The following is a 26,008-nucleotide window of genomic DNA, read 5'->3' as shown; positions in this document are numbered from 1 at the left end:
CTTGGAAGGTCATGGAGCAAAAGAAAACACTGGAACAGCATCAAGAAACACCCCACTCTCTAAACCAGCGGTTCTCAACCTGTGGGTCACGACCCCTTTGGGGGTCGAATGACCCTTTCACAGGGGTCGCCTAAGACCATCGGAAAACACATATTTCTGATGGTCTTAGGAACCGAGACACCGCTCCACATCTGTCTCCGCATGGTCTCCTCTGCCATTTGCAGAGAGAGAGACAGAGAGGCACTTTCGCTTCCCTTCTTTCTCTCTCAGGTGGACTTACCTCCTACAGGGCTCCTGATTGGCCCTGCGCCTGGGTGCCCCACCCCCTGGAAGAAGCGCGGCCAGAGAAAGAGGAAAGAGAGAGAGAAGAGAGAGAGAGGAAAGAGAAAGAGAGGAAAGAGAAAGAGAGAGGAAAGAGAGAGAGAAAGAAAGAAAGAGGGAGAGGAATGGCACTTCTCTAAACAGGCTGGACGGAGCGGCCTTCCCGCCCCCCCTCCCCGGCCAGCTGGATGGGGGGTTGGAGATCACCACAACATAAGGAACTGTATTAAAGGGTCGCGGCATTAGGAAGGTTGAGAACCACTGCTCTAAACCATCAACTGGCTGAGCTGTGCAGCATAAGCTTTGTTTGGTCCCCCGGATGAGCAGTGGGCAATGAATGTTTCAAGGCATTTACAAGCCTTAATTGCACTGTCCAAAGAATTTATTCCTAATACAATCAAGATGGTACCTATTTGCTTTAAGCACTTGCTTAAAGGAGAAAAAATGGCTGCCAATGGGAAAAAATACAGTGTTGGTCTCTAAAAATGCCCCCCCAAGGAAGGGATCCCTGAATTGTTTCAATATTCAGTATTCCAACAGTTTTGGCAAAATAATGGCTTGAACTTCTTTATAAATGTGGTACACATTCAAACTAAGAAAAAAGTTAACAGTATTCAATGAGGCAGATTTGCAAATTGTCTTCTTTCTTATAATTTGCAAATGATTCAAATGATGATGGAGAAGTAAACCACAATATTAAGTAATATCATAAGATATACCCATTCTTCTCCACAAAATTAGAGCCTCAGTGTGTAGCAGAATGACTTATTTTAGCAGGTAATGACACTATAATCTCTAGTCATTGATATCTGTCTCCTCTGACCAGAATAAATGCACTTTAGGTGTCAACAAAATACTCGGCTTTATTAGCCAATCAGAGTTTGGCTTTGTTGACAAAAGTTAGTTAAGTTACCATCTGGGATCCCTGAATTCCCACTCATTATTGCCAAGGAAATGGGAGTGCTAAAAGTGTTACAACTGCAAAATACTCATCAATAACATAGGATAATTCACACTGCTGTCCCCTTCTAATTCAAACAGTAGTGCACTGTGTTGCCTTGCAAGCCCATTTCCTCCATGTCAATAATAAACACCTTCAATATCATCTCCTAAAAATATCATGGAATGCTTCTGATGCAGAACATAGGAAAGAAAAATGCTGGAATAACTGCCTTCTTTAACTACTCTCTGCCTGACTCAAGACACAGAAATAACATTTTTGCTACCATTGCCTGAACAGAGGTTGCTAACAAGTGGCTCCCCAGAGTTTCTCAATTCAAATTCTCATGAGCCTTAATTTCCACAATCAATTAGTGAGAATCCACGGGAAAGATTGCAGCATCTGGAAGGCCACAATATTCTCTAACTTCACCGGCAAAAATCAGTGGAAACCCTTCCATCCTTTTACCAGCTCCTCTTCCACCTACTGGGTGGAGGACCAAAATCACTGTCAAGGATTAGCACTTGTGCTCCAGTAACAGAATTCTTGTTCACCAACCAGAACAAGAAGTGACAGTATGCAATGCAAGGTGGCTAAGAAAATTAAAAGCTTTCCTGTAACATCCACGTAAAAGAGGATTGCTTACATGAAAACGTGGACCAAAGCATGGGAAGGTATGAAGACTTCCTGTAATCTGGGGATTCAGGGCTCCCAAACTCATCTAGTCATCTCCCCAAAGTAACGAGTTATATAACTATCCTAGTCTTCTCCTGTACCAAGCTGCAACACTGGTTTGCGTGGTTCCTCCCTTCAGAAATCCCAGACACATCATACCCATGAAATACAACTCCAATCTCACTCCATAGGTGAACCCCTATAAATGACAGGTACCATGCTGAGAAGAGAGTGATCAGCATAAGACTCTGAATTGTTCCAATTCACATGATGCCTTTCTCTGTTCTCTACTGCCTTTCGGATGGGCGAGAGAAGGATCTGTGAAGTAAGACTGAGCCTTGCCCTGAAGAATTAAGGAAGGTACTGGGTTCCTCCAGTAGGTGTCAGAGCATACCAAAGCCCTCACAGCCCTCACTGATGGCCAGCTGCAGCATCTTGTGCACGTCTTCATAAGAATCATAAGTTGGGAGGCACAGCTGGTTAAAACTGAAAGAAAGAATACAGCTTATAGTATAGAATGTGAAACATTAAAATCTATGCTTTCAGTATTTCCTATGCACAAAAATAGATATTTAACTACTCACAGTACAATACATCACTGCAAATCTCTAGAAACAATAACAAAAACTTCTGATTATCAGAATGAACCTTTCTACAGATAACAAAGAATATCTTAGATAAAATACACACCAGGTATGGGCTGTAGGAAGTGTACTGTGTGTTGGAGCTGCAATAATTTGGAAAGATGGACAAAGTGCAGCAAATCCTCCAGGAGGCAGCTGAGAAGAACCAGTGGTAAATTGCAGCAGTCTAGCCAGTTCCTCTTGTGTAAAACTAGACACTACTGTCCAAAACCAGCGCATCACCTGGAAGGTTCAGGGAAACAAGAAGAATGCCAAATTATTAAGTGAGGAGATGGGCACGTTATTAAATTTATAGCAAAATAAGCACCCCAGGTTCCATGGACAGCCAATTCTGAAGACGATTTAACAAGTGAATTAAGATGTCATGCACACAGAGATACATACAAATACATTTAAATTACAAAGAATTTAAAGAATGTTTAAAGAACATTTTTAGGTTTACACATAAAGAAGAAATCTATAGAAAATTCAGCCACACAGCTTATTGTTTAATAATTATGTTTTTAATTATACCTCCCCTAATTTATGAAGTATTTTTCCCTTTTTCATAGAATATCAACATTGTTATTATCATCACTGAGATGGAGGAAGGAATTCATGCTACCTTCTCTCGGAAGTGCCACGAACCACCCACTACTACAGCGTGTGCTTTGAAATCACAGACGTTGATATCCCCTGTGCCGCACATCAGCAACTGGAAGAAAAGTAAACATCATTTTCTAAAAACAAAAACAAAAAAACCCACAAAAACCCTTCTGATGTTTTTTTTTCAAACCACACATCATTCGGTGAACTTTAAATGCTCAAAATTAAGACTAGGGATATTTAATAGCAAACTCAGATGTTGAAATGCCTACATAATTATAGCCAAACGACATCAACGAATGAATAACACAGAAGGTCAGCATTTTCACAAGTATCTGTAATTTGCAAAATATTCCTTTACAAAAATCTTTTTTTAAAGAATATATGACCAATCTTAATAATCTCACTTTCTTCCTTACTGTAATATTTTTATGTGAAACTTACACTGTCCCAAACTATACTTTTTCTGCTAAATTTCAACAGCACAAATTTTCAAAGTGTGGGGTGGAGGGCAAATGGCTATAAGCAGGGAAAGATTTTCTATGTGTGAATTAAATCAGAAAGAATGATTCAATTTTCCAGCTAGGAAATTACTCAGATGTCACAGAAATATATATAAAACTCTGTACTTTCCAAACCACAGTAGATTTTCTGCCATAAAGCACTAAGCATATGGCAATTTGAATAAATGTTTAAGTTATCTTCAAGGGCAGGGTTTTCAATTTTTTGCAAGTTGTAAAACCTGCACCCTTACCATTAAGCATTAGAAAAAATAATTTAAAAGCCCCTGGCTCCATTTGAGTGAGGTTTTTTTAAAAAAAAAAAAAAAAACTCGTGGCCTTTCAGGAACCCAGGGTTCTATAGAATACAATTTCAAACACCTGAATGAATTTACAGTATCAAACAATACTACTAAAAAGCAATACAAGGCAAAGATAATATTGGTTAAGTCATATATTTTATACAAACAAGACAATCATTCATAAATGGGATTCCAGCACCAATTATTCTACTGTCTCATATGTAACTGAGAATATGCTCCTGTTAATGACAAAGTCCAATTTCTCACCTCAAGTTCATTTTCATCAAAAATAGCCAAGAGGTTTTCAGGAACCAATTCATTGAGACCTAAAAGACAGTAGCATAATAGATAAACAACCAGAACAACTCGCAAAGAGCATTAAAACCCAGATTAAACTTTCTTTTTTCTTTTCTTTTAAACAAATAGTCACTTTGGAGGAAATAACAAAGAAATAAAAAAGCAAAGCAAAGCAAAACAAATCAAAGAACACATTTTGTGCATTACCTTTCAAAAAATGTTCCATTTCTTCTCTAACTTGATTGGCTAAACGATACTGCGCAAGCAGATTCAGGTACAATATTTTATTCTCATTGGTCACTGGCATTTGAGCACCCCCAGTTAACAGTTCAACTATCTGGAAAAAATAAAGAGAGAATGTCTGGTGGGTGAAAAAAAATACATGTTTCATATGATATCCTTTGCCCACTCTAAATGGGACACAACTAAATTATATCTTTTCTTGTTTGTTTGCTTGTTAAATTTATTTATTGTTGATCTCACCATGGGGCTACTCTAGGCCAGCAGTCCCCAACCTTTTGGGTTCCAGGGATCGGTTCCATGGAGAGAGGTTTTTCCATGGACCAGAGGGAGTATGGTTTCGCATGCTGCCTGCATCCCACGGATGGGGCTTCGCTTGTTTGCGCAGCCCGGTTTTTGGCATGCCACAGACCAGTGCCGGTCCATGGACTGGGGGATTGGGGACCCCTGCTCTAGGCAGTTTACAAAAATAAAAACAGAGAAATGAAAAGAAGTGTAAACATAGTGAAGTAATGGAACAGTAGAATAAACAATGAAAAAGAAAGCAATGGTACAGCAATATGAGAATAAAAGATCAACAGCTTATCAACAACTGATTTCTCACCTTCTCAAGCTGTCCAGCTCTGTTGTATTTTTCCTCAGCAAAAACTAACTCCATTTCATTCACATCATTATTTAGAATAAAGCAAACTTTAGATTTATAGAATTCTGGGTCATCTGTCTCAAAATACTGAAATAAAAACAAAATGGAAAGAAGGACAAGATAGTAAATAAACTTAAGACACAGTGCAAAATCTTGATCTCTCCTTTATTTTCTAAAAGAAAATCAAAAGATTAAGAGTGGTTTTTACCTTGTAGTGCATTCTTAATCCTATGATCTGAGCCAAGAACGATCTTGTGAATCGAGCTTTCACCAGCTGCTTATAAGCTCCTCCCAGAGATGACTCATAAAGACACTTTCCAACCAAGCGCCCTGCAAATTCATATATCTTCAGTCTTAGATAAGAAGGTCGATTAGGATTGGGGTGTACCTACAAACAAGAAAGCTCACAATCAGAATGACAATCAATAGAGCAGGGATGGACAATTAAGTTTCCCAAAGAGCTACATAAGAATCTAGAAATGTTATGCAGGGCTGCCCCCACTGCCCCCAGTCACCGCTGCCAAGGCCAGACAGGGACAGTTGAAGGGGCAGATGTGGCCTCTGGGCCGTAAAATGCCCATGTCCAAACTAGACTTAGAACTTGGAGAAGCATGCAACTGTTTGGTCATAAGCCACTAAACAACAACAAAAAAAAAATACACTATTTCCACTATGATAAATAGAAAGATACCCACCAGTGCTTGATTATTATCACTGAAGCGAGTAAATAGTTGGTTGGTTGTGTCAAACAAAACTTTACAAATCAGTTCAAACCACTCTCTACGAGGACCTCCCCAATCCAAGGCTGCAAGGGAAAAAAAATAGTTAGATCTTAGGGGAACCTAGGCATTCAAGAATACAGTGATCAAAGAAAAATATATTTCTAAACATGATGTCTTTTATTACACAGTGCTCAACTGTAATATGATGCTCCAAATTTCTATCACTGTGGACGTCTACAATTAGTTTTTATTTATTAAGCTTATAACTCTTATTTTCATTGAAATAAATAACATAGTTATAAATAAAATTTTAAAACCAAATACATTTCAAAAAGAAACAAATAATACTTGTCAAATTAAAACCTATTTCAGCAACAAGTCAGTTGAGTCACCAAACATGTTTTAGTAATATATTTTTTTCATGCAGTCAGAAGGGCAATAGAGCTGGTCTATCCTCCCATGGCACAGAGTTTCCGAGACTGGGAAAGCCAGTATGAAATCTTCTCTTGTGTTTCTCAGAGAGTGTGGCATGAAAAGAATAATATTCTATATCCTCCACATTCAATGAATGCAGCAATTGGATTTAAGAAATTGGATGATTGTTTTATTCAGCATCATACTTTAGATTAGCAATTTTTTATGTATCCAAATATTGTCTATGGAAATTCTCACTCAACCAGTGATTGTCCCAAAGGTGACAATTGAAGAAACTTCTTGGATGAGAAGCAAAATGCTTCCAAGGAACAAACCAAGGAAGTCCAGTTGTCTTTTGAAAAAGCACCTTTGGGATACCCAAATATTGTTTTATTTGTAAAATAAGAATTGTTTATATTGGAGAATACACTCAAAAATGTTCAATAGATGTAAAGAAATCTATAGATACTTTGGCTTTTGCTCAGTCATTCAGGCCCTAGTCATCTCATGGCTAGACTACTGTAATGTGCTCTACATGGGGCTATTCTTGAAGAGCATTTAGAAGCTACAGCTGGTGCAGAATGCAGTGGGGTGGGCAGTTCTTGGGGCCCAAAGAATAGCCCATGTAACACCACTGCTCTGCAAGTTGCACTGACTACCCAGTCTACTTCTGGGTGCAATCCAAGGTGTTTGTAATCGCCTTTAAGGCTCTTCATGGCATGGGTCCAGGCTACTTGAGGAACCATCTCATCACACTGGGATTGGCCTGTCCCACCCATGCCAGCAGAGGAGGCAAGTTGTGGCCCTGTCGGCCTGATTTTTCTGGCTAGCAGGGTCCAGGAGAAGCGCCTTCTCTGCTATTGCTCCTGCCCTGTGGGACACTTTGCCCACAGTGTGAGGCCAGTTCCAACCCTCCTGACCATTTGATGCTCTGGCTCTGCCAGTTAGCTTGGGGCCCCAATGGGGAAGCGTCACAATGGAGATATTTGATCAATTAACAACAGATCCCATCTCCTCCTCCCCACTCTGCCCCTGTCCTCCCCCTCTGTAACTGTGATAAGACAAGCAGCCAATGAATATTATTTAAAAATAAATAAAAAATAATAATAAAAATAAAATAAATGAATGCATTGCAGGAAGCCAAAACAGACAGATTTTAACTTTACTTTTTTCAATATCATTACAAATTAACACACCTTCTTCATCCTGAAAAGTCACTTCAAAATTTTTACTCCAATCAGAAACAGAAAAATTCCGTGTGGCTTTCAGAGACTATGAATAAAATAAAATCAAGACATATCATGAAATCTGATATTTAATCTATAAATACTGTCAATGTATAGATTTTCTCCAAAAATTTCTATCTTTTATCTATAGGAGGATTGGATCTACCTGATCTGAAATTGCACTTTGTAGCCTGCTGTGTGGTTTGGTTGAAGAAATGCATGCTGCTGAAAATAACAAGGCTTTTGGAGATAGAAGGGCACATCTTGAGATTTGGGTGTCATGGACAGTTATGGTATAATAATGTCAAAGTTAATGTGGACTTTATGTTAGATGTACCATTTTAAGAATACAGAATAGATACAATCCAGGTTGGGTCCGAAAACAACTTTGTGGTTCTCAGTTCAAAATGCATTTTATAGACAAGAAATAATAGGCAAACACAAATGGCTAATTTATTCTGAGATACAGAATTTTATCAAGGGGAATACAAAATAAAATCAAGAGAACAATTGGAGGCAGAGGGATATAGTTGCCAATGGGTTTTTTTATTTATAGTTATCAGAAAAATTTAAAATAGACAACAGAGTTTTGTGATAATGAACAATGTAAGACTGATTTTGAAACAGAATTGTGTATAGAATTTGTGTAGAACAGAAAAAAATAAACTTATAGGTTTTCATGATTAGATAGATTATAAAAAGCAGAGTCATGAACTTTAGAAAAAGAGGTAAATTTATAACTGAACTTATAACTGTTGTAAAGAAAAATGAAATTCACTTCTTCGTATCTTTTTTCTTTTCTAGTTTTCTTTTACTTTACTTTCTTTCTTACACTTTTATCTCTTTGATTTTCTTTTTTCTTCCTTACTTTCTATTAGTTTACAGTATATTAGTTTTTACCTTTATTTTTAAAACTTTTAAATAATTATATATTTTAAAAAGAATTTGTACCCTAAATAATAATATATTTTAAATTATATATTGTTGTTATTCCTTCTCTAGAATAAGTATTTTCCAAAACTTCTACATTAGACATACTCACTGAATCCAGAAGATTAGGGCGGCTGACTTTCAAAGAAATTTTGGAATGAGGTTTCTTCATATGCACCTGACGTAATTCCCTCTGGAAGAAGTTCACTTTGTCTTGAAAAGTCTCTGAGCCTCCTAAAACGAATAGGCCCAGAATCATGTCTGGAACTTTTCAAAGTCCTCATGAACATTTTTAGTGCAAGACAGAGATTTCTCGGCCATAAGAATCTTAAAGCAGCAACTATGCTTTATCTCTGAAATATATTAACAGATAACCTATGGCAGATCATATATAATGTATTTAATTATTTGATTTATATAGCTGCCCATCTGAAGTAAATGACTGCAAACACCTCACAACATTAAAACAATTAAAACATATACAAATATTAAAATAAAACATAATTGAAACAGTTTATTTTTCAAAAGATTCATTATATAAGAGCAAATCATGACAAAAATTGCCCTAAGCACTATCTTATAGAATAGGGAAATAAAATTTCTATTTATTAACATTTTCTGTCCCATTTTTTCTCTTTCCCCCTCTGAATTTTTATGCACACGAACATCCATTCGCACACATAAGTTTTGCATATTAGAGCACTGTTTATATTCCCCATTCTGGAACCACGAGATTTTTATAAATGCAGAGAAGAGATAAATAATCTCTCCAAATAAAGAAATATCAAAATGGGATTAGAAACCTTATATGGTATGCAGAAAGATATATAGTTGGTCTGTAATTATACATGTCTTAATTAAAGCATTCTACTCATCTTTCACACTGATGAATTAATGTCACACCAAGTTTCGCTTTACAAAGCGCTTTGCAGCAAGATGGGCAGCAAATGAAAGAATGAATGAATGATGAATGAATGAATGAATGGTACAAAATCTATCAGTGGCACAAATGCTTATGATTCATTACACACCAACCAATATAGCCTTCTAGTCTGACTGCTTTTACCTATATTTTTATGCAGAGAACGTATAAAAGTAGCCGCCAAGATGTTCCTCTCTTTGCAGCTCAACTCCACAGGAGGCTGAATCCCATCATCCACCACCAATGTCAGCAATTTGTGTACAGGATCAGGCCCATGATAAGAAAACTAACACCAAGAAATGGGGGAGGGGAATGGAAGAAGGAACCATCATTCACCAGAAAGCACAGCACATGAAGCAAATGCAGTTAGCAGTGTTTGTGCATATTCCCTTGCCCCACCCCTTGTTCTGGACTGGCTAGCAAAAAAAGTGATTTATAAATTCCACTTCCCACAGAATGAACCTGTTTGCTCAGGAAGAAAGAGAAAGTTACAAGGAGAATGAAGCTGAATGACAGGGTGCAGGACAATACCACAGCAAGTTCCCCAGAATAATCTAAAATGCCATCTAAAAATTTCATTTAGGCTTGCAAATGAAATAAACTATTTGAATCCTCTCATGCCACAAACTTTCTCAAAACAAAACATGTCCCACCACCTAGCAAGGTGTTCCACAAACTCACTTTGGTGCCAGGACATACTCGGAAAGTAAAAAGACGCCAAGGAATAATCTTCAAGTAGAATTCCTTCACTGAGAATTGCTTTGAGGCAAAGAAAACAGAAATCGTATTTTCATGAATACATTATTCTGAAAAGATGTCAACAATGAACAAGTCCATTCTTTTTTAAAGTAATCTAAAATAGGCTTTAGCCACAACTCAGATTTGTAACTAATATAGAGATGAGCCATGACAACATGAATATTTCTGTCACCTTGTAGAAAAACTCTGTAGCACAATACACCTGTCCTCATAACAACCACACTGAGACAATTCTAGAAGATTATTGCTAATTAGAAACATAACAAACAAACAGTGACAATGAGAATCGTGTAAACCTAGTTACTATCTGAATGGAAGACTGAAAAAGAAGCATTCTTACTTTGGGTGAAACATAGCAATAAACTTTTTTGGGTTTCTTCACTTTTTCAGGGGTCGGGCTATCAGAAGGAGAGTCTTCATCCTCATCCTCAGTAGCGGTGGAAAGTCGTCGCTGAAAGGAGCCCAAAGGCAGGGGTGGAAGATGCCACTGGGTGTTGGTATAGCTACTAGCATTATACAGGTAGGCTTCAAAGTAGATACTGACCCCTGAGGTAGAAACATTACGCTCTACGATGTTCTTTTCATCCTCTGCAAGATGGACAGGTGTAAAGTGTAACACAGGCAAAGCTCAGAATGGAAACACAAGTTATGAAGCTGGGTTTTCAAAAAGGTTGTGGATCTAAAATATTATTTTGCAGTGCATATGTTTTATTGTTAATGAATAAGGATATTTCATACAGAACCAATTTAGTCTACAGTAGTGGTTAAGGAATCATGCTAGAAACCAGGAGACCATGAGTTCTAGTCTGCCTTAGGCACAAAGCCACCTGAGTAACCATGGGCCAATCTTCCTCTTGGAATCTTAGGAAGGAAGAAGCAAAGCACTTCTGAAAAATCTTGCAAAAAATGGCACTTTTTTTGAGTGGGTTGATTTTAATGTGGGCTGAGTTACAGGCTGTGCCCACTACTTCTGACTCTTCCAGTCATTTTCTGTTTCAAATGTTGCCACTCCATGACGAAAGGGAGAGGAGTAAACATCCAGGAACAACTAAGGAACATTGCGAATATTTGCAAGCCCAAATATATTACCTTAAATTTCAGATGCATGTCTAAACAGTGCTATACTGATATCAATGGAAAATATGTGTACATTTTCAGTATTTTGGAAGATGGATTCAGAGAAGCAGAAGAGGTAAATGAGATGGAAATTCCTCAAACCCACTGCTTTTCTACTATAGATTTTTTTTAACCAGCAAACTATAAACTATGTGTTGGAGTGATTCATTTATAATTTGCCAAATTTTCTTCAGACTTCATATGCTAAGACTGCATATCAACTATGAATTCCAAAACACTTTACTTATTCAAGGAATGCAGGCAATAAAGTCTATAACATTTTATTTTAAATATCTTTATCATTAACAATTTCAAAAAACTAGCAAGGAAATAATGACAATGCAATTTTCAGTTTCAGTTGCTTGGAAGGCCTTATTTTTATGACAGGACACAAGATAATCAGAAGCCAAAAGGCAGAATGCAAGGATTAGATTTGAGAAACCCAGGTTTTTAACCACAGTATGAAGTGCACAATGTTATTTTGAAGATTATATACCAAGCTGAAGTTCTGGAAGAGCTACACAATGTATAAAAAACTATTCACTTACCACTGAGAACAATTATGTCAAACTCTCCATTACTAATAGGCTGGTTTTGGTAAGAGATGCAGGCACGGAAGCAACCCCTACGCAGTAGGGTGAGTCTCAGGAAAACTTGGCAAGTCTGTTGATTGGACATCACAGACTTTTCAAACAAAACATCAGAAGGCTCTTCTTCCTGAGGTCCAAGCTAGACAAAATAAATATGGGTTAGGAGACATTGATATGCTCTGAAATTTTATATGAGAAGACATACAGAGCCCACTTACTTCATGGATCAAGAGGCTGTAATTGTGCTCATCTATCAATGATACTGAGTTGCTAGTAGGGTTATCATATTCATCTCTGGGAACTATTTGCAAAGTGTGTGGCTGCCCACATGTCAGCACCAGAGTGGAGAAATGGCAGGCAATTTTGGTTTTTGAGGGAACTACCATCCCTGAAATAAGAAACACATTGCACAAATCCCTTATAAAATTTTGGTATTTGCAAAGATGTATTGACGTATAGAAATAGGATTGATACTAAATGAAGCAACCAGTGTTGGCTAACAAACAAAAACAAACATTTCTACACCCCAAAATGAATAGAGTGAAGAAATCACTATTTCTGAGTCAACCCAATGTTTCATGGAGTAACACATATGATAGAACTAATTTCACATTTACATAGCTTAAAAACAGATTATTTGAATGTGGCAGAATTTTTCACTTCCCTGGATATAATTATTCATGGTGATATGTACCATAAATATTTAAGGACAGAATATATACCAGGAGACCAAATGTGTAAATTATTAATTCCAGACAACTATAGCAAGTACTATGACTCAGGTTATAGTTTAGTTTGCTTCTGAACTCTTCCCAGTGGATTGTGTTCATTCCATCTTTTTAATTTACAAGGAATCAGATGCAATTAAGCAGATACGTTGACAGGCAAAATATAGTGGTGAAAACCACAACATGAATCTCTGTAGAGTCGTTGGTGCTCCCTGAGCTTGTTTTATTGCAGACATCTCATTACTCAACTAGGTAACATCATCAGTGATGGGAGTGGGGTTTGCTCTCTGTTTATATAGTAATGGCTTGTCCTATCGGTGTTGGTAGTTCCTCGAAAACGATGTTGGTGGTTCTTTGTTAGCTTGGTTGTCTGAGTTGGTAATTCCTTGATTGGGATATTGTTTACTGCTTGATTGTTGGTCCAGTTTAATTTTGTTTATTTTTATTTATTTATTACATTTATATGTGCCCATATCATTCAGAGGCGACTCTGGACTGCTTAAAAACATAAAAACTAGTAGACATTAAAATGATAAAACAATAAATAACAAGAAGTAGAGTTAAAAGATGGGGAGGAGAGAAGCACAAAGTACACAGTCTTGGTGTTAATTTCTGCTTATCTGGGTGTTGATTGCTGGCAAGGTGTTTTGTTTGTTTGTTTTAACAAAGAAACAAAAATATAAACAGAAAGCAAACCCCATTCTCTTCTATCTCACTAATGATAACTAGTTGGGTAACAAAATATCTTCATAGAAAGAACCAAGTATGGAGAGCATCAAGGACCCCACAACTCAATCCTGAGCTACAAATATTCTCTTCTATTGGTAATAGGAATCTCAGTGAACACAAGTTAAGAATTCATTTTAGGGTTGTTCTACGAGTATGATGGTAGCAGCAAAGAACTATTGCTCAGTCTTCTACTATAATTAGCTTATTATTTCCCATAGGCGTGGAATATATTCTACATTCGTCAAAGGGAAAATATTAAGAAATCTTGAATTATGTGCATCAGTTGGATTGTCCTACATAATAGCATGTTTATCCTGATTAATGACCTCATGCAGGACAAAATGGAGCGCAGAGATATTAAATTTTTTTCTAGAAAGTGGATTAGTAAAACAGATAAACAAAATTTGTCATTTTTATGATTCCACCATACTAAAAAAATAGGGGTTTTTCCTAAGTAGGTATTCTATATTTCAGTGTGTCCATTAATTAAATTTTACCATAAATTAATGCTTTAATCCCAAAGCTAGTAAAGATGTAATCTGCTGAGCATCATCCAATATAGCCATGGCACTAAATAAGTATGGACGACCAACATTAGGGTATATTATCCCCAACTATTTGTTTTTGCTTTAAGCAAAAACTTACCTGGTTGAAATACTTTGTAGTATGGACTATACGCAACATTCAAGCCTCCAAGTTTTACACTTATCTCATACCGCCCAGCTCTGCGCACAGTGAATGCCACCTTTACCACATTGGAACTGGGTTCTTGAAGCACTTCCTGGGTGACAGGAATATCTATTGCTAACTCCACATGGCAGATGTGAACTCGCAGTCCAACAGGATGATGAGCAGCGAAAGGCTGGCCATTCTTATAAAACAACTGTATGGGAATTAAGAAGCCAAGTGAATAGCAGACTGCAAAGACATTAAGTTCTTACATTAGCCATTAAAAGATGCAGTAAATTAAAATCATCTTGCTGACATTACATGAGTAGTGGTGAAAATCTTTGCTTCAATATACATACATATACGTACAGTACAAGATCCAAATTTGAAATTGCCAATTAAGATAAATTAATAAAGGACTTCCGGACTATAGGTTAAACTATAAAATACCCATCTGGGGGATTCCTAGACATGCAATTGAGGGGATTTCTAAGGGGATGAACTTTGATAAAATTTCGTATAAAGAATTATTAACTTGGTCAGGTTCGGATTGGCATTTAAAATCTCTAGATGTATTAAGGCAAGAAAATATTCTACAGTCATGGTTTCAATATTTACAAATAGTGGACAAGTGGACTGTAGATAAGAAAGAAGGAATAACACTAGAAGATGAAAATCTGGTTATTCAGATTAAAGATCAGAGTCAGGCCCATATAAAAAGAATTTACAATGCTTTAATAGAATTAGACTCTGAAACAGAATTGGTTAAAGACTGTATGATTAAATGGGCTCAGAATATCCAGGATCCGATCCCATTGGACTTATGGGAGACAATTTGGATTAGAAATGTTAATTTACACAAGCTCAAAATTTGAGGGAAAATTTTTATAAAATGTTTTACAGATGGCATTTAGATCCTAAAAAATTATCTTGTATGTATCCAAATTTACAACCCAAATGTTGGAGATGTGGTAATATGGATGCGACATATTTTCATGTTTGGTGGAATTGTAAAAAGGTAAAGGCTTTTTGGATTATGATTTGGTGGAACATTCAAAAGATTTTTAAAAGGAAGATAAAGTTCACCCCTCAATTATTCCTATTGGGTATCTTTGTGGATTTAAATGACAAAGAAACTACTTTAATGTTGAATTTATTAACTGCAGCAAGGTTATTAGTAGGCTCGTATTGGAAGAAGGACTCGTTGCCTACTTTAGAAGAATGGATATTTAAAGTTTCTAACTTTGCAGAAATGGCAAAAATTTCTGCTTATTTGAAGGATCATACACAAGAAAGATATATTATTGTATGGAGAAGATGGATAGATTATATTCAGAAAAAAATATGGGACTATAAAGTTTCATTTATTTTATGAGTAAATTTTATAGTAACTGTTGTAGAGATTTGTTTATATGACTTAATTTAAGGGGAGTTAAAGGTTAAGTATGATGGTTTTTTTTCCTTTTTTTTCTTTTTTCTTTCTTCTTTTCTTTTTTTTATTATTGTTAACTTTCTTATTAATAACCCTCTACTCTGCTCTGGGAAGCGAGGGGGGAGGGTTGAGGGTGGGTGGGTGGGTGAGTGGGTGGGTAATGATAATATAGTCATGGTAAATGCTTGGGCATTTCCCCTATGCTGCATTCATGTGTGTGAGAGGGATGAGAGGGGAGGAAGGAGTAGGGAGGAAGTAGGATGGTTAGAGGAGAAGGGGAGGGGAAGAGAGTAGGAGGGGAGGAGAGAAAGAGGAGGGAAGTAGGGAAGGATTAGAGAGGGTGGACGCAGCCTGGGGGGAATGGGCAGGCAGTACCAATGGTTAGGAATTTATTTTAATTGAATTGTATTTTGTATGAATAAATGGAAAATAAAAACTTTTTAATAAAAAAAAAGATAAATTAATAAAGAATAAAGAAAGAAATATTCTTACAAGGGTTTAATAATGTCTAAATTCAGCACACACAACTCTGTAACCAAATCTGTGGTTAAAGACATTTGCAGCACAGAGAATGTTCAATACATATAATGATATCAAAAAAAAAGAGGTGCAGGAAGAAAAGGAGAAATAAATCACTCTTATTAGGGTTTTTTTTTTAGTTTTGTCTTGTTGTTGTTCAGTTGCTAACTCATATCTGACTTTTCACAACCATGCCAGGTCTCCCTATCCTTCACTGTCTCCTGGAATTTGCTCAAATTCATGTTTTTAGCTCTAATTGCTTGGATTTTTTGTTCTGCGCTTTCTTAAATTGTCATAGAAATGAAAATTTCCTCTTACATGCACTCGGAAGGCCATACTACGTCCCACCTCACAGGGATCCTTCCAATCCCAGAAGACTTTACAAGAGCGGGGGTCCAAGTAATTGCCTCGCACATAGTCATAAATGGTACGTTCTCCTCGGCGTTCCCGGTCCTCATGCTGGAGGAAGCTGACTACACGTGCGGCAAGCTCAAAGAGGAACTTAATGGTGAAAAAGAAAGCTACCACAGATACCACTGTGATCCCACCTGCCGAACAGAAAATAGATAGTAATTATAGGATCCAACAAAACTCTTAAAATCCATCACCATGGCTATTTCGTATTACAAGTAATCCTCAACTTATAACACTTCATTTAGTGACTGTTCAAAGTTACAACAGCACTGAAAAAAGTGACTGATGACCATTTTTCATATTTAAGTGGTTGCACCATACCCATGCTCAAATTATCAAAATTCAGACACTTGGCAACTGACTCATATTTATGACAGTTGCAGTGTCCCTGGGTTATATGTTCACTTTTTGTGGCCCTCTGACAAGCAAAGACAATGGGGAAGCAGTATTAAAACCATGTTACTAACTTAACTGCAGTGATTCACTTAACAACTTTGGCAAGAAAGGTTGTAAAATGGGGCAAAATTCACTTAACAGTGTCGCTAAGCAACAGAAATTTTGCGCTCAATTGCGGGGTTATAGTAACTTTGGATGAGAATTTACAATATTTAACCTTGAAGTAAAAATTTTATAGGGAATTGTTTCAATTAACAGGACTAAAATAAAAATAAAGTCTTCTGAGATATTAAAGTACTAGATTATCCATTTTTTATTCTATTATTAAATTTTTATTACATCTTTATTTAATTATGTATAAAGAAGATAACTCAAATGGTAAACATATATAATACTCCTGCCTCCTGTTTTACCCACCACAAGCAGTTGGCTTTCATGCCTATGGCAGGCCTAGCATTCCCAATGAGACCTTAACCACTACACCAAACTGGCTCAAGAAATAGAATTGAATAGGCTGAATAGTGTTAGCAAAACAGATACCATTCATAAAACTACAAGTAGTTCTTGACCTATTGCCACAATTAGCAACATGGAATTTTGGTCATTAAGTAAGTCTTCAAGTGACCAATTTAACAATCATTTTTTACTGCAATTGTTAGGCGAATCATGTGGCCATTAAGGGAATCATGTAGTCATTAAGCAAATCCAACTTCCCCAATTGACTTTGCTTGTTAGAAGCCAATTGAGAAGTTCACAACTTTTTATGATCACAGTCACAACAATCATTTGACTACAAACTGGAAATACTGTAAACATGAGCCAGTTGTCAAGCACCCAAATTGCGATCACGTGACCATGGGGGGGGCGTTGTGCAATGGTCATGACTTAGAGGATGGGTCGTAAGTCACTTTTTCCAAGGCTGTTATAACTTTAAACAGTCATTAAACAAATGGCCATAAATTGAGGGCTACTTGTTAAAAGAATGAAATCTTGAAGGCTCATTTTAGATTCTATGAATAGATTGTCTTCCCTTACCAATAATGTAAAACATTAGGTCCTTTCAGTGAGACACACAGCCGAGGATTACAGCTGCATCTAGAAAGAAAAAAAGAGATCTAAGTCAAAGCAAAAAATCTAGGTGGATTTACAAAATGTTTAGTCTCCCAAAAACACAATAAGCATGCTTTGATTCTTTAACTTGTATTTTTTTTAAAAAAGAAAAGAAACAAGGTGAGGTCAGTTGTAGTTTTTGGAAATACAAGAAGTTAATAGTTTTAAGGGTTAAAAAACTGACTACCAGCAATAATCCCCGAGAACTCTTTTAGTTAATTATTTATTGTTTTTATATACTACACTTTTCCAAGAAATGGCATCATGATCCTCCTGTTCTAGAATGTTAATATTTAATATGCAGAAATGTCTGCCAGGTAGCTGAAGATTGTCAACAAATCAGATCTAAGAAAGAAGGGAACCCCACGATATACATATGTAGAAGAGACCTCTTCCCTTAACAGATTAAGAAAGGTACCAAACTAAGATTTTAATTCTTATGAAGGTCATTATGGGGAAGGCAATATTAGATATCCAAGTTCTGGATATTTGTTAGAATACAAAACGTTTCACAAGCAACATCTTGATGGTTAAAATGTAAAACATAGACTAGCAGAATACTGTAGATTTCAGCACCCAAAAATGCTGAATGAAAATGCTTTCATCTTCCTTCTCATATAAAGGAAGGCTCTGGTATTTATTTATTTGTTTGTTTGTTTATTTGTTTATTTATAAACCATGTACCCATCCTCACCCAAAGAATATTTAAATCTTCAAGATACTAAAGCAAAGCACAAATGCCAGCAAATCCCATGGCAATAGGAATCTAACCACTTGCTATCAAGAGAACAGGGTTCAGATGTGTCAATTCAGGGGACAGTGAGACTTGCCAATACATTTTATAACTACAATATCTTACAATAATGCCACCTAGTAACAATAACACCTTCTATTATGTTGGAAATCTGTACTGGACCTATTCCTATTCTCTTTACCAAGCCTTACTTCACAGACTGTACAAGCATTTTCCACATCCGTCCAACTAATTGAAAGAATTACCTTTATTCAAACTCCCATGTCCAGAAAGTCAAAGTGGGAGTGCACATTCCTCTGCACCTTTATTCAGGATAGACACCAGGCAGTATCCATAGGATCCTGGAAATTACAATAGGAGCTCAGAGCCAGGGAATCAAATGTAGCAATGAAGTGAATCATCTCAAGAAGTGGCACTCTGCATTATCAGACCATGAAGCTCTCAGATCATTTTCCTGAAATGAAAACAAGGAGTTGCAATCATTATGTATATTACATATGATTTTTTAAAAACTATAGAAGAAATTGGATTTAAAAAAGGTCATTCTTTGATTCTTAAACTGACAGAGCCAAAGACCAAGCATAATATCAATGAGAAAAAAGGCATTATGATCATACAGGAGTATAAAATAAAGCAGATTCTCCCTTGACTCTTATTTACAAGTAATTAATAATAAATTTATAAATAATAAATAAATTAGCCTCACAGTATTTTGGGCGGGGCAACTAAAAAAGTTAAAAAGTCCAACAAAAGGGCTACAGCAAACCACTTCAGATCTATTACCAAGAAACCTACAAGTGAATCAAGCTTCACCTGAAGGAGGCATGCTGACAGATGTATCTGAACTGAACAGGGAGAGAAAGGCAGTTGTGTTATGCACACTCCATGCAAATAAAATGAATGGTATGGTTCTTCTCCAAGCCATCAGCAAAGGACTCATCACTTTACTAACAATTTAGCATATAAAATAATGCAAGCAGAAGAAACCTGTGGTTCCTTCTAAACAGCATTCAGAATACAGGTAATCCTCGACTAATGACCGAGTTCACAATGTGATCGTAAGTCGTGATGGTTATAAGGCAGGTCACCCACATGATCGTACCCAATTTTACAACCTTTTTGGTGGCAGTCATTAAGCAAACAAGAGTCACCTTGAGGCAAGATGGGTGACAATCAAACAAACAATAACACTACAATCATAAAGGGAATGCCATAGCAAACAAATCCATTTTTCACTGTGAGGCAGTTTTTGTTGGAAATTGGAAGTAACCACTGGTTTCCTGCAAAAACATTGTAAATTGCAGTCACATGACTACCGGTTGTTGCAAATGGCCATAAAGTTGCCAAGCACCCAAAATGTGGTCACATATGGGGTAGGGTGGGGTATCTGGGTATCAGAACTTTGAATCTGGGTCATAAATCCCTTTTTAGGGTCCATTATAACTTTGACTGGTTGCCTAGGAAATGATCATGAGTTGAGGACTAGCTGAAATCAACTGTCTTCAATATGCTTCAAAAATTCCTTTTCCAAACCTAGTGAAATAATTTTTTCTGATTCTATATATATCAAGAATTTCAATTAGTAATCGAATATTATCTAATCCTTGTCGTTTTCTATAATACTTTGGACTCTTACATAAGAGTCATATGCTAAAGTTTGCACAACAAACAAAATTTTCCAAAATTGGAATTTATTTTTTTTAAGTGTTCTAATCCTCCAAACAATATATGTTCAATATCACTAAATAGGATAAGCATAAGGTCAGGAGGTTTGTTCTGTTCTCAAAGATTTCACAATATTATTATAAAAAAAAATCCTGTCATATATAATCTTTAGAAGAACTCTTTGATTTAAAAATGTTAATTTCTGTGCTCTTTCTCAATTTAATACAGTTAGAAAAATACTGATTTGTCAAAACAGAGTTATTACATGTTTTTCCCTAAGCATTCTCAATATAAAAATGATACTAGTTCTTGCTGTTTCAATAGAAAGGCCAATAATTTATCTAGTTAAAAAAGAAAAAGAAAGGAAATCCAGAGATTAGATTCCGTTATCTCTCCAAGAAAGAATGAACAAATATAGGCAAGTTATTCCAGTTTGCCTGGAAGTTTTTTATGTCTGTACACACAATCAAGGAAACTAATAAAATGCTTGAGTCATTAGAAGCAGAATACATTAAACAATAATTCAGGATAGGCAGAAGATCAAAAATTAGATGATTGCAACTGTTATTTCATAAGTTTAATTGACAACTGACATTATGGATCCAATCATAATATAAACAAACTGAACACTCCATTCAATATAGAGAGAAAAATATTTACTATATGTAGAAAAAAACTTGATACATTGATATTCATAATACAACAGATAAGAATCTACAGGCTTTAGATACTCAAACTAAATTGGAATCAGCACTGTGATGCAAAAGCTTAAACAACAGTTCAAGACTGCATCAACGAAAACACAATGTTCACAAAAGATAATAATTAAATTGCAAGAAACAAAATAGAATGTTATCAAGAGACCAAAGGTCAGGCCTGTCATGCCATGCTTCAATTTCCTGCTACCTCAGTCATAAACATTCCTATTTCTTTCTCTTTGAAAGTTATCAGAAACTAATAAAAAGGTTTATTTTTACATGAATCATTCTGAGATGACATTGCCCAGATCAACGAATTGCCCAAATTCATTTCAAATCTGACAAACAAAAATGTAGGTTTGATTCACATAGCACAAAATTCACAGAAAGAGATTATTTAGGCCATCAAATCTAATACCTTGGTCAGTGCAGGAATCCAAAATGAAATATCGACAATAGATGGTTTCTCAGCCTTCTTTTAAACATAACCAATGAACGGGAAGCAGGTTAATTTTCTGAGTAATAGTTTCCACTGTGAAACTGCTTTTATTGTTAGGAAGTTTGTTCCAACTTTCAATTAGAATTTTTCTTGTTAAAAAGTATCTTTTGGGTCATACACTCTGGAATGACAGCAAATAGATCCTTTAAAGGTTACAATAATTGGAAACTTCTATTGATACAATATTTACAATCAAATTCTACAAATGAAAAGTGTGAAATAATTCAGATGTTTTCTTCTACACACCCACTTTCTAGCTGACAACACAATACTCTTTTTAATATTAAGAGTTTTTCACAATTTTTGATAAACCTCTCAGTGAATATTTATTTTACATTACCACCTGCCTATTAGTAACAAGCAGTCTGACTCAAGGCAAAGTTTCTCTACCATGCAGAGAATGCTGAAATCACAAGCATACTCTGAGATATGCTATTCCACCATATTTCACCAGATATGCTGGGAAACCATTCCCAGTTGCATCTTTCTATTTAGTTTGTACAGTGATTATAACATTGATGCAGATTCCCTGTTAAAAATATTTCTGAACAGAAAATGCAGGTTGCAAGCAGTCTGTAAATAAAGTGAGATTACGTCACAATAATGTAAGTGGTTCTAGGTCAAATCTGAACACCAAAATAGAAAAATACTATTAGATACATAAAGTAATTAAAATACAAAATTAAACATTTGTTCATATACTAACCAAACCCCTTGTGGTATAGGCAATTAATAGTTCTTAAGTGAACAGTTGGATAAACATAATCAGAGTTCTGCTGAATTTTCAAAATAGATCCAAAACTACCTGCTGCAACTATCACTTCACCTGTCATACTACTGCTTGTAAAATACGAAATACTAGGAATGTTTTCATTAATCAGTATTTATTACAATAATTTTACTTCAGCCTATGTTTTAGAGCCACCTTAGTAATTTGCCTTTTTTTAAAAAAAAGTGGGGTAGTTTTTAAATGGATAAAAAAATGTAGCCCTACTTAAAATCAATTATTTATTTAAAACCAATTATTATTTAGTACAAGTAACCAAGTGGATTATTTAGTACAAGTAACCAAATATTGCAAGACTAACTTTACAAGTAAGAACAAATTATTATATGTATCTAAAAAATTACTACTTTATGAAGTAATATCTGACAAGGACCAAGCTGATACCTACATTATACAAGAATATAATAAATGAAAGTAAATTATAAGAAATCAACTGGAAGTGATCCAATAGACTGTCTAACTTCCTGCAATTTGTATGCTAATTTTTCCCTGAATTTCACAAAAACAAGACCAATATAGGACAAATTCTATATGGCAAGTCATAATATATTTCATACAATGAAATACCACCTTCATAAACATCCAATAGTAAGTTAGCTTGTTGACATTCCATATAATGCTTTGAAAAAGGAGAAACCCTGTAACAGAACTTTTAGTACAGTTTTTTTCCATTCACATACTAAGAAGTAAAACCGTTTTCATTACTAGCCTGACATGTAGGGCAATTTTGACACTATCCAAATTAGAATTGCACACCGCTTTCCAGAACAATGAAAAATATCTCACTGCATAAAGCTTGCAGACCACAAGACAAAACTAATTATAACAGCAGTACTCAATGAAACAGTATTAAAAACTAAAGCAACACCTAACACGCCTGTTTGCAAAACACAAAACATAATTTTCCAAATCAAAAAATGAAAAATATTAACTGGCCTTTCGGGACAAATTTTAAAAAATGGTAAAAAAATGGAAAGTGATGGGAAGATTGTAAACCAAGGGAAAATTATGAACTGATAAATTTAAGGACACTTCTGCTTTCCAGTTCCTACTTTCCTAACACACGAGTGGGAGAGGATATTCATAATTATAAAACATTGTAGCAACACACCGCTTTTCCCTTTTCTCCCGGACGGAGGGAGGGAGTACACTCGTGCGAGGGGAAGAAAAGAAAGCGAGAGAACCAAATACCCCAGAGTCAAATTTCCTTCTTCTTCCCGGCTGGTTAGAGAGAGAGTTTGGAAATAAACGACCCAACTGGGAGGATTCCCATCTGAGATCCCTGCAGCCTCTTTTAACTCTGCGTGCGGTCGGTCCAACCACCTGTTGCTTCCAGCAATCCTATTGCCTGCACTAACGAAAGCAAAAAGCCAGAGGCTGCCCGTTTCTTCCAGAAGGGCAGGATTTTCTTAACGGACCTCTTCCTGCTGCAGCTACTTCCCTCTTCCTTCCGTCCCCGTACCAGGTCCTCCTGTCTTTCGCTTCCCCCTGAAGGGGAACAGGGTGGAAGCCGAAGTAAAAAATGCAAACAGTCGGTCCCGATTCTGACGCTCCCTTAGCAAAACGGAACCAGGCTGCTCTAGCCTCCATTTGACGGTAATGACCGGAAGTGATGTATTAAAAGCGGGACACATGTGCCGTGCGGCGGAAGTAGCGGTAGAAAAGTTTAGTGGTGTTGCCCACAGCTGCTGCATCGTGGGAACTGGGAGATGGTGAGTACAGATCTTGGATTTTAGTGCTATAACAGGCAGAGCTGTAATCTTAATGGGTGGCTGGACATATGCGTGATCTTCAGGTAGTGCCTCCGTTGGAAAAGGTACACCAAAACAGATCTCATCAGCCATAGTGGAGAGTACAAGAAAGTTGGACTCTGGGTCATTGTAATCAGTTAGTTTCCAAAGCATGAACATAAAGGTGGGATATACTGGCCACATCCTGCCAAGATTGATCGATATAATGTCTTTACTGTTAATAGAGAGTAGTATGAGTACAACTAAGAATGGGAACCTAGTCTTCACTTTTTATCATACTTAAAATAATCATGCAAAAGCTTCAGTTGACCAAAACCATGATGAGTGGGAGAGATCAATATTTATTGGCCGTTCTGATGACAAACATGGAAAATTATAGTTTGTAATGAAACACCAATATATGGAAAAGTGCACAGATTAATGAATGGAAGGAAGAAAATAGATCTAACATTTAGAGCAGACATGTCAAACACAACGCCCGGGGGCCGGATGTGGCCCGCGAAGTGGGGCCCGCAAAGCCATCCTGGAAACAATGAGTGAACGGCCCCCTCTGCCTTGACCCTGGCCCAGGCCGGCCAGGAGCCAATGTACAATTTTGTGGTGGCCATCTATGCTGAAACGCATTCAGTCTTAGCTCCACAAGGCTGTCTGGAAACAGCGAGGATGCTAGGGAAGTGTCACCCTTTGTGAGGAATGAAGAAATGCACCATCCCCTGGAAGTGGCCAGCAAATGGCCCTCGCCTACTTCACCTTGATGGGCTCCGGGGGAGGGGTTTTGGCAGGCAGCGGGGTGCTCTCCTCACAGTGCTGAGAGGCTGAGCTGGGCGGCGCAAATCCAGAAAGAAGCACGAGGCCGCTCAGCTCCCAGCCTGCCCAGTTTCGGCAGGCAGTGGGGCACTCTCCTCACAGTGCCAAGAGCTGTGCCGGATGGCGTGAATCTGATGAGAAGTGCAATGCTACCTAGCCCCCAGTCTGCCCAGTTTCAGCAGGCAGCAAGGTGCAAAGCTGACGAGCTTCGCACTACCCGTCTCAACCTCTCAGCACTGTGAGGAGAGCACCCCGCTGCCTGCAGAAACCGGGCAGGCTGGGAGCTGGGTGGCATTGCGCAGGTAATGTTGATTCTTACACTGCTCATGGCATCCCCTCTCCCAGAGCCCACCAAGCCAGATATGTGAAGTAGGTGAGGACCATGTGCTGGCTACTTCCAGATGATGGTGCATTTCTTCATTCCTCACGAAGGGTGACATCTCCCCAGCTGCATTTCTTGCCTGTTTTTCTCACTCCCTCATCTCAAATATTTTCCCACCACTCTGTACTTAGGAAGGAAAGAAGGAAAGGAGAGGGAGGGTCTGAGGGAACTCCTGCCTTAGTCCTGCCCTGCTGCCCTTTCACCATCCCCTTGTCCCTCCTCCTGGCCTATCCTGGGGGTCTCCCATCCTATTGCTAAGGAAGCTTTGGATACAAAGCCGGGTCTACTCCCATGGAGACGGAATGGGCCTCCCTCTGACTTTGCCCTCGTACATATCATGAGCAACCTGGCTAAGGAGAGCAGCAGCCTTGAGAAGAAGATAAGTGCAGCTGGGCGCCCCCTTGGGGAAGTGGGTCTGGGCTTGGTGCTGCAGGTGCTTGAGGGCCAGGCTGGGCGTTTGACCTCTACTGCCCAGTGCTCCGGGCAGCCCGCACCACCATCCAGCCCCCCCTCGCACAGCCTGAGAAGAACAGTGAGACTCCTCTAGTGGACCATGCCTTGGCACTTGCCCTGGTCCCATCCCTTCTGCCAGAGACCCTCAGATCTGTCCCACTCCTGCCCAGGCCCCCACAGACACCCTTGACATGAACGATGTAGAGCTGGCCATGCCCACCCAATAGGCCACAACCACTCCATCCACCCCCACCCAGTAGGCTGCACCCACCCTGGCCACACCCATCTGGCCCACCGAGGGCAACCGCAATGCTGATGCGGCCCTAAATGAAATTAAGTTTGACACCCCTGACTTAGAATATAGAATAGAAATAGAAATAAGAAGAATA

General features: G+C 37.5%; 2 protein-coding genes across 5 annotated transcripts in view; one reads left to right on the top strand and one right to left on the bottom strand.

Annotated features, from left to right (window-relative positions):
* Positions 1-325: 325 nt before the first annotated feature.
* On the bottom strand, positions 326-23,821 carry AREL1 (apoptosis resistant E3 ubiquitin protein ligase 1). 4 transcript variants are annotated; one of them, XM_039351738.1, is made up of 21 exons: positions 23,689-23,821; positions 21,359-21,560; positions 18,823-19,031; positions 17,749-17,808; positions 16,222-16,451; positions 13,929-14,166; positions 12,045-12,214; positions 11,785-11,965; positions 10,461-10,708; positions 10,043-10,120; positions 9,506-9,647; positions 8,552-8,673; positions 7,480-7,555; positions 5,843-5,952; positions 5,356-5,535; positions 5,109-5,234; positions 4,472-4,601; positions 4,235-4,293; positions 3,185-3,274; positions 2,627-2,802; positions 326-2,422 (listed from the first exon to the last, which is right to left on the bottom strand). In XM_039351738.1, the coding sequence occupies exons 4-21, from the start codon at positions 17,762-17,764 to the stop codon at positions 2,320-2,322; spliced, it is 2,475 nt and encodes an 824-aa protein (XP_039207672.1). In that variant the 5' UTR covers positions 17,765-17,808; positions 18,823-19,031; positions 21,359-21,560; positions 23,689-23,821; the 3' UTR covers positions 326-2,319. The 4 variants fall into 4 exon arrangements, with proteins under 4 accessions (XP_039207672.1, XP_039207671.1, XP_039207670.1 ...); XM_039351737.1 differs by having other exon boundaries at positions 23,645-23,783; XM_039351736.1 differs by lacking the exon at positions 23,689-23,821 and adding an exon at positions 23,418-23,556.
* The window catches only part of FCF1 (FCF1 rRNA-processing protein), a 15,789-nt gene continuing 13,589 nt past the window's right edge, over positions 23,809-26,008 (top strand). The window contains exon 1 of the mRNA XM_039351739.1: positions 23,809-23,938. Within this exon, the coding sequence (XP_039207673.1) occupies positions 23,936-23,938 (3 nt within the window). The 5' untranslated portion in view covers positions 23,809-23,935. The remainder of the gene's footprint in view (positions 23,939-26,008) is intronic.

This window comes from Crotalus tigris, unplaced genomic scaffold (assembly GCF_016545835.1).
Source record: "Crotalus tigris isolate CLP2741 ecotype Arizona unplaced genomic scaffold, ASM1654583v1 scf7180000018371.15429387391:27106975, whole genome shotgun sequence".
In the NCBI taxonomy this organism is placed as follows: Eukaryota; Metazoa; Chordata; class Lepidosauria; order Squamata; family Viperidae; genus Crotalus; species Crotalus tigris.
This window is presented reverse-complemented; position numbering and strand designations above follow the sequence as displayed.

Coding starts and splice junctions, on each gene's coding strand:
- AREL1 (XM_039351738.1), bottom strand. Junction 12,215..13,928: donor CTACAAAGTATTTCAACCAG/GTAAGTTTTTGC, acceptor TTCTTATTTCAG/GGATGGTAGTTCCCTCAAAA. Junction 5,953..7,479: donor GACTTTTCAGGATGAAGAAG/GTGTGTTAATTT, acceptor TTTCCCTTGCAG/CCTTGGATTGGGGAGGTCCT.